The 22,047-nt window shown below is 38.6% G+C and overlaps 1 protein-coding gene across 4 annotated transcripts in view; it reads right to left on the bottom strand.

Moving 5' to 3' along the window:
- Positions 1 to 8,336, bottom strand: part of MLIP (muscular LMNA interacting protein) — a 293,059-nt gene extending 284,723 nt beyond the window's left edge. For 2 of the 4 annotated variants that reach the window (XM_067753439.1, XM_067753451.1), the window contains exon 1: positions 8,160 to 8,336. In XM_067753439.1, coding sequence (XP_067609540.1) covers positions 8,160 to 8,222 — 63 coding nt within the window. In that variant the 5' untranslated portion in view covers positions 8,223 to 8,336. Of the gene's footprint in view, positions 1 to 1,837; positions 2,115 to 8,159 lie in introns of those variants that run through there. The other 2 variants (XM_067753456.1, XM_067753459.1) reach the window with 2 other exon arrangements.
- Positions 8,337 to 22,047: the final 13,711 nt, after the last annotated feature.

Genomic DNA, 22,047 nt, shown 5'->3' with positions numbered 1-22,047 from the left:
TCCTTCCAGGACAGACAAAATTAAAACTTCGAGTTCTGATGATGGCACACTTCCTCAGCATTGCCTCTGGTTTGAGATCACATTCCCTCTGCAGAGGACAAATCCCAAGTACAAGTCCAGGGTTTCTTCACCAGATGCAAGAAGTAAGTTATACCCCACTGCGATTCTCATTTGTCTAATGGCTCCCGTGTATTGAAGGTTTCTTGTGTGCAAGTGCTTTTCCAAAATTTCCTTATTTCCAGTCCATATAACAGCTCTGGGAGGCAAGTCACATCCCATTTTACAGATAAGGAAGCTGAAGCTGACATAGGTTGACATAGGTTGAACACACAAGAGTCCTCACCACAGAGTCCCTGAATTTAACCATCACGATCACTATGGCACAAAAAGAAGGGTCAAAACTATAACTTTCTTAATTTTCAAACTTTTAGAAACAGCATAATTCTTTTAGTTATATGCTCAGAATATTTCTTGGCATGCCATGTACCATAGCTTATACAACACTTCTACATAATGCCTCTCTCTCAGTGAAGAATCAGGATGTTTCCAACACTCCCTACCTATTGAAAAGATTTTCCAACACAAAGCATTGAGGAAGAGCTTTAAAAATAAGTCAAGGGTCTTCTGGTTCAAGATGGCTGATGGAACCCAGGAGATTCCCTCACATCCTTCCGTGCACCTCATTAAAAGGAGAGGAAAGGAATTTAAAAGAATAAACCCACAACAATAAGAGATCTGGCATGGGAGGGGAATCAGCATGAAAAACCATATTGTAAATTTCTAGACGATAAAAAGGAGATGGAGGTGTATTGCTCTATGAAGCAGAGCTGCAGCCGGGAAGGGACCCTTAAAAGATGCCTTTCCAAACCCTGGAGGCACAAGAGTCAAGGAAGGCAAATTCCACAGGGCATGACTGTAGTAGATTTGCAAAGGAGAGAATTCATTGGAGGTCTCTTAGACCCACCCCACCCCCTTCTCCTTCCACACCCCCTGCAAAGGAGTACGGGCAGCCACGAGGTCAGCAAGCTACATGCAGAGGACTCCCAGGCTGGACGAATGAATGAATGAATAAATAAGGAGAAGCAATTAGAACAAAAAAGCATACAGGAATTCCCAGATTGAAAGCTGAGCTCCACCGGAAAAACAAAACAGAAATGGAAACACTTGATTTTCCATATTTCCTTCACACTTTCTAAAGGAGTTCCCCACTCCCTGTGATAAGCTTATTAATTCATGCTGACTTTTTCTCATTCAGCTTCCCCATGACGACGTGATATCCCAGGAAATTATACCAGGTTCAGGAAAGCAATCCTATGGGCTCTCTCATCTGCTCCAAAAATAAATGTCATCAAGTCAGTATTTAAGAGCATGAAGTGGTCTCTGAATGGTTACATCCTGACATCCAGCTTGTTTCGGAGAACAATCTGGGATGAGGTCTTCCCGAGAAGCTACCCATGCAAGGTAACGCCCACTAACTGGAAAGGAAATTGATGAAAGGACCCTTGAGAAAAATAGGTTATAAATAAAAGAGAGAAACCAGCAGTTAAACCACAGACATTCTCTTGCCATTTTAAAAAATCATCTCCTTATTTTTATGAAGATCAGATAGCAAAATAAAGCCCATGGCTCTCAAATATAATTCCATCACTAATACAGCAGCCTATTTGTCATTTCCTGGGGGGAGCCATACTCAGAACAGAGCTGGCTAGGTAAGTCACTGTAATTCCCACAATGAGAACCTAGGAGCTATCTCACCACACGTACAGGGTATTATAAATGTCACTGTGAAATCACAGCTCGGTTAAAGCCTGTCACCCATCCCTCTTCTGTTACTCACCATCACACAGAGCTCTAGCAAAAGATCCATTCAAACAGTGCATCTCAGACTTACATTATCAGCAGACACTGCTTTAATTAGCAGTGGTTTTCAAAAGACTGGATGGCTTCGAGAACTTCGTGTGAACCATAAGGTATAAATCTGGATCCTCATCAGTTTCACTTTACTCTTCACCTCCCCGCCCTGGGTTCTAACAGGCACAGCCCTCATTTTTTCTTCAAGGGAAAAGAAAAATCATAAGGGTGACTAGGATTTTGCCATTCGTGTGCAATCTACTTTTTCCCCAACCTCAGTGATGCAAAAGGGACTAAAATTAGAGTTGCAAAAGAGACTAAAATTAGAGTTGCAAAGGGACCAAGTTATCTGTGTCAGGCACACTGCAGGGAGCAGCGAGAACTACAAAAGGGAATGAATACGCCCTAAACAAACCATCTTAGAAATAACATTTAAAACACAGAGCTCATATTTTCTAAATTGTTATTCCCGATGAAAATAAAGTGTCCCCTTTATTTTATGTTATATCGTAAGAAAATAGAACGCCTTATTTCGATAATATCTCAATATTAGTATTGAGGCATTTACATGCTTCCTTCTCCATCTATTCCATAATTTTCCTGCATGATTCAGTCCTCAAATCTTCTCAAATCTTTGTCATTTCTCACTTCTCAGTGAAAACATCGAAAATATATGCAATTCAATGCGTGAGTACTGAACTGTGAACGTCCTACTGCAAGGAAGGTTTAATCTAATCACAAGGACTTCTGTTTTACATTTTACATTCGGTCAGTGACGACATAAAAATATTAACGATTTCAATGTTTGTATAAAGAGGCATTGTTTGGTATGGCAAGGATTTAATCAGCACACAGCCAAAGGGTATTTTTCTACAGACTCATAAAGTTTTAGACAGAGTAGCAATCTTGGAAAATCCAACCCAGCCTCTCACCTTGTAAATAAGGACACCAAAGGTTAAGTGATTTGTCAAAAGCCACACAAACAACTTTCCCACCAATACTGGTCCTAGACTCAAATACAACATGCTTTTCACCACACCAGATGGCACTTAGGAAGAGGGAAGAAGGCCTCTTCTTTGGAATAAGAAGTCTTCAGCACCATACAATCACACACACACACACGCACACACACACACACACAGAGGCATAGGTTCTCTGTTCTGATTTTCATAGATATGGTAGGATGGTCCTCAGAACACCTGCATGCCCTCTCTTACCCTAACTCATCATTTTCCCAGTCTCACCTCATTCTGCAATGATGCCCATTAAGACTCTATTCCCACTGCTTAGTGGATTTCCCATTGATTCCTGTGATCCACCACCGTCATGGCATCTCGTCTCTTCCCTCCTTTTTTTATTTCATGCTACATATTCTTCAGGAATTTTTAAACCTTTGTTACTAACTCTATGGAGAGGAGGACAGAGAGAGCTTAGAGTGGGATTATTTCTTATGAAAGAGTGCTTTCAGAGCCATTATTTAGTTTTTCACTTTGATCTGCCAAACGATCAGGATTCACGGTTACTCTTTGCAACTATGCATCTTCAGCCAGGGTGAAACCAGACTCTTCTTACTACTCATAATGCTTGAGGGCTGTTTCAGTGCTTTGGAGAGCATGTCTTAATCAATGAACTCCTGAATACCTGGTACAGACTGATCAAGCCTGTATCCCCTTTACTGAGTTCTCAGAGAGTTCTTATCCCCATAAGTCATGGGAACAACGTAACTGATCTCACTAAAAATTCAGAAGTGACACTGAGCTCAGAAATTCAGAGAACCCTAGTTCTGAGTTTCCTGTTTGCCTTCCAGTCGAGGGATGCTTACTGAGGCATTTACTATAAAATCGTGTTCATTACCGCCCATCTGTTTCTTGAAAATAATTATTTCCACAGAGTATGCTGGGTGTCAACTTATTACAGAGCTCTGGCCCTCTCTGGAGAAAAGGGAATAGTGAATTCAAAATATACTGATGACGAATGGGCTATCTTGGCAGGGGTGCCAAATAGGGGTATAGAATGCATAGTAGGCTCCACAGACATGCCCGAGAGACCAGCAGCATTTTTAGAGATGCCCAAATGCCTACCAAGCTCCATGATGGTGCCACCCATAAAAACAAACGAGCCAGCAGCATGGAGGAGTTAAGGTTTGGGAACAAATTAACTCACATCCTCTACCATCAAAATGATCAGACACAATGGACATCCAAGGCAACTTTCTCAGTAAAATCCAGAACATAGCAAGAGTCATTGATCCACTGTTACAAATGCAAAGAAATGGAAGAAAGTTTTCAAAATAAATAATCAAATGTCAAAGAAAAGGAGATGTCACATTGTTCATTCATTTGTTTTCATTTCCCTTCATTTTGGTCATCACCAAAATTAGTTTATTAAGGATTTAAGGCAATCAATTATGATATAAAGATAGAGAGATTCAGTACCTTACCTCCAGAGAATTACAACCCTAAATTTACCACTTATTGTAATATGTGATGCTATCTTGTCTGGAATTATGTATAGATCAGAAACAACACTCAAGCTATACTGAAAATAATCTCTAGATAACTCACCAAAAACATCAGCAGTATACACTTTTTTTTTTCAGGTATGTCAGCACCTACTGAGTACCTGTTACCAGGGACCCTAGTTAGATACAGTTAGAAAAATAGATATATAGATGTTGGTTTGAAGCCTTGGGAGCTTGCTGGGTGAAATTTGAAATTGGTCCCCATGCAGGGAGGGCAAGGAGAGACTGGAGAAGAGGCAGATACTCCGGATTGGTGGGTAGCAGGTTTAATAAGCAGGGAACTTATATACCAGGCTTGTCTCGGGCATCAGCAAGAGACGTGGATCCCCTGGATCGCTTGCCAGAACCTTAAGAGTTTATAGAGCGGTCGTAACTGGGTTCAGTCAGATGGTACCACCTAGCTGGTCTCAGCATCACGTTCCTCTCAAGGCTGCATCCTTGGAACAGCTCCCACGGTGGGAACTGTGGGCAGAATGCACATTCTAAGGACAGGGGAGGGGTGAGGAGATTTCCACTGCCCGGGTCCTTCTCTTGGGTCAACCAGAGGTCATGTCCTCCCCATAACCTCCTCCAACAGTAGACATTTATAATGAAATGAAATATGTTACTGCATAAAATGCTTTACAACTGTTCCCATTGCTAAGACATTCTGATGGGTAATTATAATCTTGCTGTCCCTAGTCTATGTGAGAAAAAATAATTTGGAATGTTTTTGTTTTGTACACTTAGAATACGTCTAAGCTACTAAAACTTACCATTATTCTTTTATAATCTACTAACAAATAATCAAAACAATAATCTCCTTGATGGCCAAGACTTTCTTTATCATGCATGTTCTGCTGCAGCCCTTAGTACCTGTCTTATTCCAACTAGGCATTCAGGAATGTGTATTGATCTGAAAGCCTCTTTTTTGTTTCTTTCTTAGGACAATCCTACCTAATAGACACTAGGTTGCATCTCTGAAGATGCTCCAAACAAAACTCAAACTTGTCATCAGTTAATAACAACAGGAATTATAACCAAAACAGCAGTTCTGTGTTTTATTTGCTAACAGATTTCTTCTTAGAAAATAATTAATTTTTTTGTATTAATGAACCTATGAATTGATAACTAAAATAACCTTAAAGTGCTACCCTTCACTGAATTACCACAGAATTTTTAAATGTATACTTTGTGTTTTTATATTTTACCCATAGTTTTTTCTTCAGTGTCTTTTCTCTTTCATTGTATTTAAAAGTGGCAGGATTCTCTTTTCCTAAAATTGAGAAGAATGCTTTTCGTGAGATTCTAAGGAAATCTGCATGGCATCAGATAAGCCTTTCACCCTCAAATTTAAAATAAGTCAAAAAAATTTTAAATATTAAAGATAGAATTTTGTTTAAAATACAAGTTTTTAGCTTCTTATGTTAGATACAAGCTGTTTAAAAAAACTGTCAGATGACAAATTTCTTTCTCAATCTCAGTTACTTTTACTCAAAAAAGCAATATTGATGATATTCAGCAACTGACTACTATGTTAATTTGCTTCTAACAAGCATCAATATAAAATGAGTTGGATGCAATACCCTTCTCATTATCATTATTTTTGTGATACTTACTGAACATTTATTGCTTGGGAGATAGAATTGTCTCTTGAGATATATTATACTAATGTGATAGAAATTATTGGACTTATGTGTGAGATCTATTTGTTCTTATCATCTTTTAGAGAAAGAAACCATTATGATGTCAGAATGCCCTGAAGTGCATGACCATTTTTACTATGTTAATACATGAATTGTTCCTTTTTGTTAAGAAATTTCAGTTGAAGATCAATGTAAGTGAAATTCTTTGATGCCTTTAATAATCTAAAAGAAAGAGTTCAGAGAGTAGTCAGAATTTCTGGCCTGAATTTTACTTATTTATTATTTACTTATTATTTATCTATTTATCTGTACAGGTAACTTCCCCAAGTACTGAACTTTATTTACTGTGTTCCCTCCCTCCCTGAGAACAGTTTCTGCTCAGTACAGATTGGATATTCTGCTGTCTTTTGATTGGCCCCAGATCTTCCTCCAGTTCTGGAAATTAATCAGAGGCCAGACCTAGGCTTCCCCTCCAGAGTAAAGTCCATGAACTCTGTGGCAGCTACTCCCTCTAAGGAGAGGATTTTGCTCATTTCTAGATTCATAGATGTGTTCCAGGTAAAGTCCGGCATGCAGAATGTGTGACCTCCCAGGCAGTGAAATTTTTATACACCAAGAGATCATTTTCACTTTCGTTCACGTGCCCCATATCCACTATGTTTATTTGCAAAACTTCCTGTAAGAGATTGCCAGGGAGCTCTAGGTCAAATTTCACGCTAATTCATAGCAACTCTTATTCGTGTTTTATTTACCCTCTATCTGGTTCCATCAAGGTTTTATAACCACTAAGCCATTATGGTTAACATATCTGAGTTTTCCCTTTACTTTGAAACGCATTTCAGCTTTCTCTTTCTATATGAACAAACCCTGGGTATGTACTTGCTAAGTAAGTCAGGCCAGGAACAGTTTGAAAACATCAGTCTCAGCTGAGGGACTTCACATACATTATAGTTTTTAATGCTCATGACAGCCTTCAAATTAGGTATTACTGCTCCCCATCAACAAGTAAGTTAACTGAGACTCAAATAGCTTAAACAAAATCCCAGTGTCCTACATTTAGAAGTTATGGAGTGAGAATTTGCACCAGATCTTTCTGACTCAAAACCCCTGGTTAGTTCTACAACAATACATGGCTTTTCAAAACAGTCAAAAAGCAAAGTAGTCTATGACCATGACATGTTTAAACAACCACCTAGAATAGAGGTCCACAGTCGATATTCAAAATGACCCAAATCCTTTAAGAAAAGGTTGTATTTTATCCAATGTATTTCTTCAAGACCTTGAAATTCTAATACACCTTAAGAGTTTTCAACCCAGTATTGTTCTTCTTTCTATCTTTCAAGAATATCACTACTAGTGCATACATCTGAACGTCAGAAATCCAAAACGATGCAGTCTCACGAGTTTAAGAAGCCATGGTCTTAAACCCAATATGGTTTTACTTTCTGCTACTTGCACTGCTTTTAAAATTAGCCGGCCCTGTTCTAACATTAACTCTGAAGCCACAGTAACTTTACAAACATAATTAGCCTCCTACACTCATCAGGTGGACCGTGAACAATACATTCTACTCTAGGTTACAGTATATTTTACGTTTGAGCAAATAGAAGTGACCACTATGTTCATTGACATTGAATTTCTTAACATCAAGGTAAAGCTACTTTTACAACTTTTATAGCCAAAAACTAAAAACTTTTTGAAGAGTGAACTTCATCCTTACACCAGAAGATCATTAACTTATTCCATAAAACATTAAAACAGTCCATAATTCTTATATTTCCCCTGACACATATTCCTGGTATCTCTGAGAGAAACTGGGCTTTGAACATTCGTTAAACCTCATATCAGTAAAGACAATAATCTCCCAGTATTGAGACAATCACAACAAGGGCTCAAAATAAGTGGATTCTGGTTTTAAAAATGGAGATAAACCACATCATTAGCTAAATCAAATCTGCCCACATTCTGGTAATGACAATGCATTAATAATTTTATTACATTGTTTTCAGTAAAGCCCTTGAAATTCATTCATTTCAAGGTTGTTGACCAGAAAAACATGGAAACATAGGCTGCCTGGTACAACTTTTCCAAACTATGACAGCCGATTTTTACTCCGTCAGTCACATCATAAAGCTGTGTTTGCAAAATCTCACCAGTCTTACCATCAGTTTCTCCTCTAAATTCTGGTTTAATAAGCTTCCTTTTTCATGCTTTTCAAATTCCATGTTGAAAGAGAATGAGAGAGAGAGACAGAAAAAGTGAGATTCCGATTCTGTCTAGAAAACGATGTGACGTGCTTACGTGTTAGATATTGCAGGACATTCCAACTTGTGAGAGCCCAGGACACTATCAGAAAGCCCTGGCGATAATTTCTGGTTAGCTAGTGTTTCCATTTATAGATGTTCAAACCCCATAAACAGAGCACTGAAGAGAAGTCAGGCAGCTGGCCTTAGATAATGATAAATGTCACTTGATGTAACAGCAAACTCTCCAACAGGAGAATATCCCAACACGTTAGGTTACCTGAGTCAAGAAAGATGTCTGTGACAAAAAGCCACTATCAAAGAATTCATTAGTAGCCATTGCAGCACAATAAAATATACTCTAGAATATGGGCCTAATAAATCAATTTTAAAAGGACAAATGTGATGATCATATAGCAAATATGAATCAGCCAGTCCCATTCTTCCAAATTCCAATTTGGGTCCCGGTAGTCTAGACATTTATGCATTATTTTGTAGCTCAAAACTTTAAAAAGTCACTTAAAGGGAAGTTCAAAGGCTAACTAATTAAAACTATTCAGACACACAACACATATATTCAATGGGTGTCAGTTTTATTCCATGAAAAGTGGGCAAATGATATTTAGAAACTTCAGGAAAGTGTTGTGAAAGGAAAGTGTTTTCCTTCACAAAACTGATTTTTTCTTCATTATCCTGGCTTTTCTACTGGGAACAAAGTTATGACAGGGAAGATGAAATTCATTTTTCCAATGGAACAAATGTTCTCAGAATTCTTTAGAAAGTGTTACATGCTTGAAAGAAAATTAACTGTGTGGCATGATGGTAATTAGCTCTCCGGGGTTTTTTGTTCTTTTTTTTTTTTGCAGCAAACTACATATGCGAATGGCAATAAAACATAAAAATGGCTTTCAGAGTAAGCTAAGACTGATCTCTACGGTGGCCTAGTCTCTCAGCCTTTTCAAACATCATTTTCACAACTGTTTGTGATCGTATCTCAAATTACCTATCGGTTTTTCCTCCACTTTTAGGAAACATTTTAGAAAATGAGTTATGAGGCTCTGTCCTTTAGCGTGATTACAGCTGGTTCTCTATTGCCAGGCAGGGTTGCTCTAGAGCTTATTCTGCATCAGGATGGAAGGGCTGAGGATTCCAGAAGTGAAACATTTAGTAGAAATAAACCTAGCTAGCCCTGCTTCAGGATGAGAATTCAGAAATGGTCTATCAGACTCATGGGCCAAAGGGGCTTCCCTCTTTGGCTCACCTCTGAGATCCAGAAAGGGAATCACACATGTTGTCCTAATACGTTTGCAATAAAGTCTTATAGGCTGAATAGCAGGCAAGATTGGTATATGTCAAAATCAAGGCAAGAGTTGAAATTTTATGTGAAGGGAACTTCCAAAATCTCTCTAGGAAAAAAAAAGGCATGCTATGGCTGCAAAAGGAAACAGTTATTGCTAGTGTAATGCCGGAAGGTGAAATTCAGGATCCAGTTGGGAGTAGGGGGATGGTAGGATGCAGAGCCGGTTGGAGAAGGAGAAGATAACAGGTATAATGACAGGGACATGCCAGTGCCAGTGGGAGGGATGGAAAGTTTAATTCAACAAACATGTACTGAGTATACATAATGGGTGAAGATTACCCTAGATTCAGGCAGATTTTTAAAAAATAATGAATAAAAACAATAATAAAGTGAAAAGATACAATCTCTACTTTTCTTCCCCAACAAACTCACAATGTAAACGTGACTGTATATAACTAAGATATTATAGCACTCTTACATAGCCCAGTCCCATAGCACTCACCATGTGCCAGGAGCGGCTTTAAGACTTTCCATATATTACCTCAATTAATTCTCCAAACCACTTCTAGAAGGTAGATGCTATTCTGCCTACTGCTTTCTGGTGTTTGTTAAACACTTCTAGGTAGATACTACTATTTTCTCCGTTGTTATGAGATGAATTGTGTTCCCCAAAAAATTCATACATGGAAGTCATAACCCCCAGTCTCTCAGAATAAGATTATACTTAGAGATAGGGTCTTTACAGAGGTAATTAATTTAAGATGAAGTCATAAGGGTGGGGGCCTAATCCAATACGACTGGTGTCCCTGTAAGAAGAGGCGATTAGGACAAAGATACACACAGAGGGAAGACCATGTGAGGACACAGGGAGAAGATGGCCATCTCCAAGCCAAGGAGAGAGCCTCAGAAGAAACCAACCCTGCTGACACCTTGATCTTGGACTTCTAGCCTCCAGAACTGTGAGGAAATATATTTTTGTTCTTAAAGTCACCCAGTCTGTGACTTAACAGACTAGCAGCGCTAGCAAATTAATGCACCCATTTCATAGTTGAAAAGATAAGACAGTTACACAGCCAATAGCTGGCACTCAAGCCCCCTGGCCCAAGCACCTACCCACTGGGCACTTCAGCACCTCTGAACAAGTAATCTCATCCCAGGCACAACAGGGCAAGCGGGTCTGTAGCCCCAGCACTGTACGGTGAGGACCACTTACTCCACCTGTGTACAGAGATATGCTTAAATATATTTTACATATGTTTTAGGGACAGGGGCTTTCTTAGGTAAGATCATGCCCATGCAAAAGCCATCCCTTGTCCACTTGCTGGTCCAACAGAAGAGATGAGCTACATGGGTCTCCTTCCTGTTCATCAATCACGACAAACACGTCTCCTTCCCCTGACTGGAGAGACCTCTCTCCAGAGTCACGTGGCTCCATTCTCCCTTCATCCAGAGCTTCCCCAGTGACCATCTAAAATAGCAAACCCTCTGTCCACTCATTTGCCGTTTTCCCCTTCATAGCTCTTATCACCTCTGGCAGTCTATTATTTCACAGGATATTTGAAGTTTATACATATCTAACATTTATTTGCAGTTCATCTCTCCTACTACTGTATAAGCACCAGAGGGTGCTTTATTCACCACTTTATCCAGGCACTTAGAACATAATAAGAACTAAATAAAGAATTTGTAAAAGAAAGAGGGCAGGAATGAGAGGAAGGAAAGAAAAAAGCAAAGAAGGAAAGAGGGAGGAAGGGAAGGAGGGGAAACGAGGGAAATGTATCAAATGGATGTGACAAGACATTTAATGAACTATTATTTAAAAGACTTTTGGTAGGAAACACAGGAATAAAATGCATGTTTATCCAACGCAAATCATACTATAGATGAATACAATATGGATTGCTCACTGATCTTACTCAAAACACTAACCATTAGAGTAAAGGAGAAATAAGTAGACTCAGGAAGCGGGAAGAATTGAATTTATTTGCAGATTCTGCCAATTTCTAGTTGGGTCACTTTGAGCAAATTAATTCTCAGAATTTCAGTGCCCTCTCCCTTTAATAAAGGGATGATATCAACCTCTTAATGTTGTGACAAAAATTAAAATATGGTAACAGGTGCAAAGAACTTCACACAGTGTCTGCCATCAAGCAGGTTCTGGGTGAAAGTGCGTGCCATTATTTCCCCGGGCTTCGTGAAGTTTATCTAGGAAAAAAAGTTCACTTCAAAGATAGTATCAAAGTCCTAACAAATGTGGCAAAAAAATTAACAGAGAGAATGGGAGAAAATATTTGCAAATCATTTATCTGATAAGAGACTTGTATCCAGAATACATAAAGAACTCTTACAACTCAACAATAAAAAAAGACAAATAAACCCAATTTTTGAAATGGGCAAAGGATATGAATACACATTTCTCCAAAGAAGACAAACAAATGTCCAACATGCACAAGAAAAGCTGTTCAACAAAATTGTGATTAAGGAACCCAAATCAAAGCCACAATGAGACAGCATTTTGCACCCATTAGGATGGCTAAAAGCAAAACAGACAGTAACAAGCATTGGCAAGGATGTGGGTAAAAGAAAGCCTTGTACATTGCTGGTGGTTACAAAGTGGAACAATTACATTAGAAAACAGTGTGGGAGCCCCTCAAACCTTATATACAGAGTTACAATATTATCCAGAAATTCTACGTCTAGGTATATACCTAAAAGTTTTGTATATGTTCATACAAAAATTTGTAAAAAAATGTTCATGATAGCATTATTCATAATAGTCAAAAAGTGAAAACATAAATGTCTATCAACACATGAAAGGGGATATATCATACAGAAGCATATTACTCAGCAATAAAAGGAATGAAGTATTGATACATGCAGCAATGTGGATGAACCTTGAAGTGAAAGAAGCTAGTCACAAAAAGTCACATATTACGATTCATTTATATGAAACGTCCAGAATAGGAAAATCCATAGAAATAGATAATGGTTGCCAGAGGTTGAGGGGAAAAAGCAGACCGTGGAGTGACTGCTGGTGGGTAGGGATGGGGTTTTTGAGGGTGATGAAAATATTCTGAAATTAGATAATGATGATGACTACATAACTCTGGATATGCTAAAAAGCACTTAATTGTATGTATACTTTGAAAGAATGAATGTTATGGTATGTGACTGAAGGTATTATTTAAAAAAAAAAAAGAGGAAGATCTATAATTCCTTTCTAAGATGGGAATTTATGATTTTTCCCCAGGAATATAATATGAGCAACGGGTCGCTCCAAACAGGAAATTAAAATCTACTCTACGGTAGGCCAGCAAGAATTTCATTCAAAAGTGAAACAAATGACCCTCAGCAAATGATATTCGCTTCAAGGCACTGCCACCTCACTCCATTCCTTTGCATCATCACCATATGCCTTGTGGGGCTGGGGAAATCCCAGCTGCTCAGGTTTTGTGCTCATATTCAAAAACTGGGGGAAAGTAGAATTTGCAGCCATTAAAATGACTTGTTCATCTACTGGATCCAAGAGTTAAATATAGTTTTGTTTTGTTTAGTTTAATAGTGGTAACTTCCCCCACACCTGCCATTGAAAGAATCTTTCATCTCCACAACAAAAGCACAGATAAACGCTCTGCTGCTGAAATGTCACAAGGTAGGTAGACACCCACGAGACGTGAAAAACAAATGCTGTCTTCTTTTTAAAAGAATGACATGTCTGCAGAGCATGGTGTAGACAGCTGAAGATCTTCCTCATTGTATGTGCCAAGGATAAATATCTTTTTATCAAGATAGGATCCTCTTCCGAGACAAGGAACACCTTTTATATGGGTTTCTTATCATTCTACACAGCATTTCCCAGACATGGGTCCTACGTGCTCTCCACAGTCAAGTCAGAAGCCCATGTAACCCCACACCCATTTAGTAGTGATCCAGGACACTGCACTCAGCACATGCCTCCAGGTGCCATATCCTGTCCCAAGAACCACCCGCGTCCCACCCCAGGGCTGTGTTTCCTGTGGCACTCAAACACCAAATGCAATTCCTACTACACCCAGCGCTGAGAACTTATCTCACTCAAACAGCTAACTTTGGACCTGTTGGCGTTGCTTTTGGTTCAAAATGTATGCCTGTGTCTCTAGGAGGCTCTGTTTGATGGTCCAATGGGATGAGGGGGAGGAGTGACAGTGAAAAACAAAACACAGAGACTGGCCCCCAGAATTCCCTGGTTTTTCCCAGCATGCCTGCCTGAGTCTGTTTATCAGCTTTGGCCACTGTGAACCCTCAGGCAGCAGTTGTGAACTCTTATTCTAGAAAATCCTTCTGACTCTTATCTTCCGGTCTGTCTGTGCATCTGGCAAATAGGCAAAGACCCAAAGACTTTAACCTCCCACTGTCACCATTTGTAAGCCCCTTTATGGCTTCTGCAGGCCAGAGGTACATGCCCATAGCTTGTGAAAAGATAATGTCTACAGAGGAATTTCTTAAAGTTGAATTTGTCACTATGTGATAAACATTTTTTATAAGTGGAAGCTGCCAGGTGGACACAAAAGCAAACCCCAAAATATCATTATATGATAATTATGATAATGACAGCTTAACAAATTTGTACCTTTGTAATTACCAGTCTTCAATGAAACACAAACCTTTTCTACTGGAATATGATATTTTTGACTTCTGATACTATTTGATCCCTTATTTTGGTTCTGGGCCAATTTTTTAAATGATTCTAGGCAACACATTTTAGTCAATGGAAGGAAAAGAATATTTTCTTTACAAAATCACCTTTGATGGTAGAGCATTTGTTTGGAGCATTAGAAAATATTTCAATTAAGCGAGAGCTGTGAGAACTTTGAAAAGTGTTATCTTTTTTAATGTGTGCAACTGAAAAATGCAATTCTTTTATCAAAACTTATTGAAAAATAAAATGAGAGATTTTTAAAACAAACACTAACACCAATCAACACTGACAAGAGCAATGATTCTGATATGAAATGAAATCCTTATCTCCAGAGCCTGTAACACATAAGCTGAAAAAAATCAGCCCGGGATCCAAGTCCAGGAAGTTTCGTTTTCTGAACTGTGCTATACTCAGCACCTACAATATACATTATTTATACAATATACGTTATTTATACAGTATATATATATATATATATATATATATACACACACACACATATATATATATACATACACACACATATATAGTATATACACTATATTTACATACACACAAATATTTATATATACAAAAATATATATGCTATATGTGCAGGCCTTCTGAATAGTAAATACACTTCCCAGTACTCAGTTAGTGTCTCTCTTTCTCTCTCTCTCTCTCTCTCTCTCTCTCTCTCACACACACACACACACACACACACACACACACACACACCATTGCTGTCTCAGGAGTGAAGACAACAGCCAGGTTAAATTAACAAGATTTCAGGAAAAAGGATTCAAAGATGAAAGCCTTTACTTTTTGAGTATTAGAATTCCAGTGTGTGTTTCTCACGTCAGAAAGGAGTTCTGGATTTAAGTTTTCCTGTGTCTTTGCAGCTAAGCAAAGCAATGAGATTTTACACCATCACTCGCTTCTCCCCTAACCCCAGCAGCTTAGCTGTTGTTGTGTGGACATGACAAATCACTTTGCCCCCAAAGTCACGGCTCCGGGCCCTTTGACAGCGTGCATATACCCAGGATATACTTTCAGCTTTATCAGTGGAAACTGAAACACGTTCCAAGGCAGTGTGCCCTTATACAGAAAGAATGCTTACCTTTCAACTGACTTGGAAGCAGCCTGCAGGACGGCCATCCATCAGGGAGGTCACCGGCCACATTCCCCGAGCAGCTGACCCTGTCAGTCTTTGGAAAATACTGTTTACTCTGTAACTAATGCTGGATCCCAGGCACAAGATACAGAAACAAAATTTTAAAAGAGTTAGGCGTAAACCTCATCCCCACTAGGACCTCTTCATGAAAACAGGAGTTGCGAAGTTTCCCCAGATGATTTCTTAATACGAAAGTCTCAGCAGTTCTGGAGATTTGGAGTCGAGCATTGAAAAGTTTTGCAGCACAGCAAACTATCTACTTTTTAGTGTACTGATGAAAATTCTTTAAGCTTCCCTACGGGCATAAGTGATAGACAAGTAAAAGGTTACTAGAATGGAGTTTTCTCTTCTGTTTATTTTGATTAGATTTTTAAAAATAAGATTGAAAGTCCTCCTGAAATGAAATGCCAATTGTTCCAGAGAAAATAGGTCAGAATTATACAAAGGGGAGCCCGTGACAGACTGAACAAACCCCACAGTCAGGCAGGGCATTTGCCTTGAGATCCAGCCACCAGGAAATACCCAGAGGGGCAGACTGTTGGTTCACCAACTGGCCTTGACACTCACGGCGAGGAGAAAGAGTCAGACACTCCAGACTGGCAGGTGGCAGATTAAATAAGCAAGGGAACTTCCATGTGAGGCTTGTCTTGGGTGACGACAAGACAAGCAGATCTCCATAACTGCCCACCGGAATTTTATTTTATTATTTTATTTTTATTTTTTTAACATCTTTATTAGAGTATAATTTCTTTACAACGGAGTATCAGTTTCTGCTTTATAACAAAGTGAATCAGTTATACATATACATATGTTCCCATATCTCTTCCCTCTTGCATCTCCCTCCCTCCCACCCTCCCTATCCCACCCATCTAGGTGGTCACAAAGCAGCAAGCTGATCTCCCTGTGCTATGTGGCTACTTCCCACCAGCTATCTATTTGGCAGCATATATATGTCCATGCGACTCTCTCACTTTCTCCCAGCTTACACTTCCCCCTCCCTGTATCCTCAAGCCCATTCTCTAGTAGGTCTGCATCTTTATTCCCGTCTTGTCCCTAGGTTCTTCTCACCATTTTCTTTTTCTTTTTTTTTTTTTTTAGATTCCATATATATGTGTTAGCATACAGTATTTGTTTTTCTCTTTCTGACTTACTTCACTCTGTATGACAGTCTCTAGGTCCATCTACCTCACTACAAATAACTCAGTTTTGTTCCTTTTTATGGCTGAGTAATATTCCATTGTATATATGTGCCACATCTTCTTTATCCATTCATCTGTTGATGGACACTTAGGTTGTTCCATGTCCTGGATACTGTAAATAGAGCTGCAATGAACATTGTGGTACATGACTCTTTTTGAATTATGGTTTTCTCAGGGTATATGCCCAGTAGTTGGATTGCTGGGTTGTATGGTAGTTTTATTTTTAGTTTTTTAAGGAACCTCCATACTGTTCTCCATAGAGGTTGTATCAATTTACATTCCCACCAACAGTGCAACAGGGTTCCCTTTTCTCCACACCCTCTCCAGCATTTATTGTTTGTAGATTTTTTGGTGATGGCCACTCTAACCAGTGTGAGATGATATATCTTTGTAGTTTTGATTTGCATTTCTCCAATGATTAATGATGTTGAGCATTCTTTCATGTGTCTGTTTGCAATCTGTATATCTTCTTTGGAGAAATGTCTATGTAACTATTCTGCCCATATTTGGATTGGGTTGTTTGTGTTTTTGATATTGAGCTGCATGAGTTGCTTATATATTTTGGAGATTAATCCTTTGTCAGTTGCTTCATTTGCAAATATTTTCTCCCATTCTGATGGTTGTCTTTTTGTCTTGTTTTATGGTTTCCTTTGCTGTGCAAAAGCTTTGAAGTTTTATTCGGTCCCATTTGTTTATTTTTGGTTTTATTTCCATTTCTCTAGGAGGTGGATAAAAAAGGATCTTGCTGTGATTTATGTCATAGAGTGTTCTGCCTATGTTTTCCTCTAAGAGTTTGATGGTGTCTGGCCTTACATTTAGGTCTTTAATTCATTTTGAGTTTATTTTTGTGTATGGTGTTAGGGAGTGTTCTAATTTCATTCTTTTACGTGTAGCTGTCCAGTTTTCCCAGCACCACTTATTGAAGAGGCTGTCTTTTCTCCACTGTATATTCTTGCCTCCTTTATCAAAGATAAGGTGACCATATGTGCGTGGGTTTATCTCTGGGCTTTCTATCCTTTACCATTGATCTGTATTTCTGTTTTTGTGCCAGTACCATATTGTCTTGATTACAGAAGCTTTGTAGTACAGTCTGAAGTCAGGGAGCCTGATTCCTCTAGCTCCGTTTTTCCTTCTCAAGATTGCTTTGGCTATTCGGGGTCTTTTGTGTTTCCACACAAATTGTGAAATTTTTGTTCTAGTTCTGTGAAAAATGCCAATGGTAGTTGGGTAGGGATTGCATTGAATCTGTATATTGCTTTGGGTAGTAGAGTTATTTTCACAGTTTTCATTCTTCTAATCCAAGAACATGGTATATCTCTCCATCTATTTGTATCACCTTTAATTTCTTTCATCAGTGTCTTATATTTTTCTGCATACAGGTCTTTTGTATCCTTAGGTAGGTTTATTCCTAGGCATTTTATTCTTTTTGTTGCAATGGTAAATGGGAGTGTTTTCTTAATTGCACTTTCAGATTTTTCATCATTATTGTATAGGAATGCAAGAGATTTCTGTGCATTAATTTTGTATCCTGCTACTTTACCAAATTCATTGATTAGCTCTAGTAGTTTTCCGGGAGAATCTTTAGGATTCTCTATATATAGTATCATGTCATCTGCAAACAGTGACAGGTGTACTTCTTCTTTTCCAATTTGGATTCCCTTTATTTCCATTTCTTCTCTGATTTCTGTGGCTAAAACTTCCAAAATTATGTTGAATAATAGTGGTGAGAGTGGGCAACTTTGCCTTGTTCCTGATCTTAGTGGAAATGGTTTCAGCTTTTCACCATTGAGGACAATGTTGGCTGTGGGTTTTTCATATATGGCCTTTATTATATTGAGGAAAGTTCCCTCTATGCCTACTTTCTGGAGGGTTTTTATCATAAATGAGTGTTGAATTTTGTCGAAAGCTTTCTCTGCATCCTTTGAGATAATCATATGGTTTTACTCCTTCAATTTGTTAATATGGTGTATCACATTGATTGATTTGCATATATTGAAGAATTCTTTCATTCCTGGGATAAACCCCACTTGATCACAGTGTATGATTCTTTTAATGTGCTGTTGGATTCTGTTTGCTGGTATTTTGTTGAGGATTTTTGCATCTATGTTCATCGGTGATATTGGCCTGTAGTTTTCTTTCTTTGTGACACCTTTGTCTGGTTTTGATATCAGAGTGATGGTGGCCTCGTAGAATGAGTTTGGGAGTGTTCCTCCCTCTGCTATATTTTGGAAGAGTTTGAGAAGGATAGGTGTTAGCTCTTCTCTAAACGTTTGATAGAATTCGCCTGTGAAGCCATCTGGTCTCTTGGGCTTTTGTTTGTTGGAAGATTTTTAATCAGTTTCAATTTCAGTGCTTGTGATTGGTCTGTTCATATTTTCTATTTCTTCCTGGTTCAGCCTCGAAAGTTTGTGCATTTCTAAGAATTTGTCCATTTCTTCCAGGTTGTCCATTTTATTGGCATATCGTTGCTTGTAGTAATCTCTCATGAACCTTTGTATTTCTGCAGTGTCACTTGTTACTTCTCCTTTTTCATTTCTAATTCTATTGACTTGAGTCTTCTCCCTTTTTTTCTTGATAAGCCTGGCGAATGGTTTATCAATTTTGTTTATCTTCTGAAAGAACCAGCTTTTAGTTTTATTGATCTTTACTATTGTTTCCTTCATTTCTTTTTCATTTATTTCTGATCTGATCTTTATGATTTCTTTCCTTCTGCTAACTTGGGGGTTTTTTGTTCTTCTTTCTCTAATTGCTTTAGGTGTAAGGTTAGGTTGTTTATTTGAGATGTTTCTTGTTTCTTAAGGTAGCCTTGTATAGCTATAAACTTCCCTCTTAGAACTGCTTTTGCTGCATCCCATAGGTTTGGGGTCATTGTGTTTTCAATGCCATTTGTTTCTAGGTGTTTTTTGATTTCCTCTTTGATTTCTGCAGTGATCTCTTGGTTATTAAGTAATGTGTTGTTTAGCCTCCATGTGTTTATATTTCTTACAGATTTTTTCCTGTAATTGATATCTAGTCTCATAGTGTTGTGGTCGGAAAAGATACTTGATACGATTTCAATTTTCTTAAATTTACCAAGGCTTGATTTGTGACCCAAGGTATGATCTATCCTGGAGAATGTTTCATGAGCACTTGAGAATAATGTGTATTCTGTTGTTTTTCAATGGAATGTCCAATAAATATCAATTAAGTCCATCTTGTTTAATGTATCATTTAAAGCTTTTGTTTCCTCATTTATTTTCATTTTGGATGATCTGTCCATTGGTGAAAGTGGGGTGTTATAGTCCCCTACTATTATTGTGTTACTGTCAATTTCCCCTTTTATGGCTGTTCGCATTTTCCTTATGTATTGAGGTGCTCTTATGTTGGGTGCATAAATATTTACAATTGTTATATCTTCTTCTTGGATTGATCCCTTGATCATTATGTGGCGTCCTTCTTTGTCTCTTGTAATAGTCTTTGTTTTAAAGTCTATTTTGTCTAATACGAAAATTGCTACTCCAGCTTTCTTTTGGTTTCCATTTGTACTGACATCTCACACCAATTCCATAAGATAGCTGGGACCATCCTCTCCCTTTTACAAGTGAGGAAGCTGCACCCAGTAAATGTCGAATAATTTGCCCAAGGCCCCAGCTCAAAAGGGACAGAAGGAGACTCAGAATCAAGATGGGCTCTACCCTCCATCTTAGCCTCTGGTGTTAGCGTGACTGGTCAGACCAGAGGCCTCACACTCTCAAGGAGGTAGGTGTGGGGGGCAGGTAGGCCAGGGAGAAGGACTTCAGAATTCTGTACAGTGGGAGTTTTAAAAGCAAGATGCTGATGGTCAAGCATTAATGGGGAAAGGAAGGGTCAGTTCAGATCATTTCCACTATAAGAATTTTGCTCTGGGAAAAGCAAGGGATGAGCCTGGGGTAGATCAGTCCAGCAAAGCCACCATGAGTGTTATGGCAACAAGGGATTTACTGTAGGAATTAGAGTTTTCACAATTGTGGGAGGAGCAGAAAGGTCTAGAAGACTTAGAGGACAGAAGAGTCATTAGCCAGCTTCCAGGGTACACTGACCCCACTGGACAAGACACAGAGCTTGAAGAAAGATCTGAGAAGCTGAGCACAGTTAGCCTCTGAAGTGGGGCTGTAAGAAGAGCTCGCGGTGGTTACAGGGGGGCTGTGGCCCCTAGCAGTCACTGCCTCTGTGGGTCTGAGGTCAAGCATCTGATGGTGGACCTGGGGCCATAGTTTGTTAGCAGATCCAGTGGTCTGGAAGATGAGAGGGCCACAAAGTGAAGGACAGCGAGGACAAGCTTGTACCTGTCAGGCACTTCTACATCTTTTCATCCCCGGATCTGGTGGACTTCCATTTCTATATTTCCACCCAAGTTCCTCTCTTGACCAAAACTAAGGGAAACTCACCAGGAAGGGGATTCAGGAGATATGATTCCAAGCTTAACCAGGTTATCAATAGGCACTATTCAACAGAAAGAGTTAATGCAGGAAAATCAGTTAGGAAGGTGTGTACGATATAATGTGGCTGGTGGAGAGGGGGAAATAGAAGATGGGAAAGACAAAAAACAAAATGAAAAGGACTTGGCAATCTACAAACAAATATAAAGAATTCATCTTTGGGGTTAATATTAGCTAATATTAAAAATATAATCACTTAATAATATGTTGTAGCTTACAACAGTAATCTATAAAAGTATAATAATCCAGTTCTAGCATTATCAAAGGCCCTTTGCCTCTTATAGCAAAGCTTATTGTTTCTAATAAGAACGTTTTAAACTGGCAATGTCATTTCGAATTAGCATTGTTAAAATTTCAAAAATGAAAATATGCTTCAGATAAAATGCTACCAAAACTTCTTAGAAGGAGAACATTTCTTGGAGGTGATACGCAGTTTTACTCACCTCTAATAGGTTTTCTTGTCAGTGTGAAAAATCATGCCGGATTTTCAGTTGTGAAAATTCTTCTTGTATTTGGAGGATTGAAGACCTATGACTTCAACAACCAAAAGAGTAAGACATGCTTGGGAGTTCTACTTCCCAGAATATTTGAGGCTGTAGAGCAATCGTTCTCCTGTTTCCTCCAACCACTGAAAAACCAAATCTCATCAGCAGTCCTATTGACCCCCTAACCCGTCCAAGATGATAACTTATTGAGGTTCCCCTATTTGACTTACAAGATAAATAAGCCTTAAAGGACACAGAACCCATCCAAGATGATAACTTATTGAGGTTCCCCTATTTGACTCACAAGGTAAACAAGCCTTAAAAGACACAGAAGAAAAGAGTCTCTACCTTCCTTTAAAAATAGCAAAATTAAACAGATTTCAGGTAAACCCATGTGGGTATCAAATACTGCCTTGTAAGTGATATCACAGGCACTGGATTGAGAGTTTAGGGGGCCAGGGGTCCAATAATTTCATCATTAAAGTGAGTGAACTAGACAAGATAATCTCTATCTTTTCTTTTTGTTCTAAAAATC

This window comes from Pseudorca crassidens, chromosome 10 (genome assembly GCF_039906515.1).
Source record: "Pseudorca crassidens isolate mPseCra1 chromosome 10, mPseCra1.hap1, whole genome shotgun sequence".
In the NCBI taxonomy this organism is placed as follows: Eukaryota; Metazoa; Chordata; class Mammalia; order Artiodactyla; family Delphinidae; genus Pseudorca; species Pseudorca crassidens.
The sequence above is the reverse complement of the archived record's forward strand: the minus strand, read 5'-3'. Positions and strand labels throughout refer to the sequence as shown.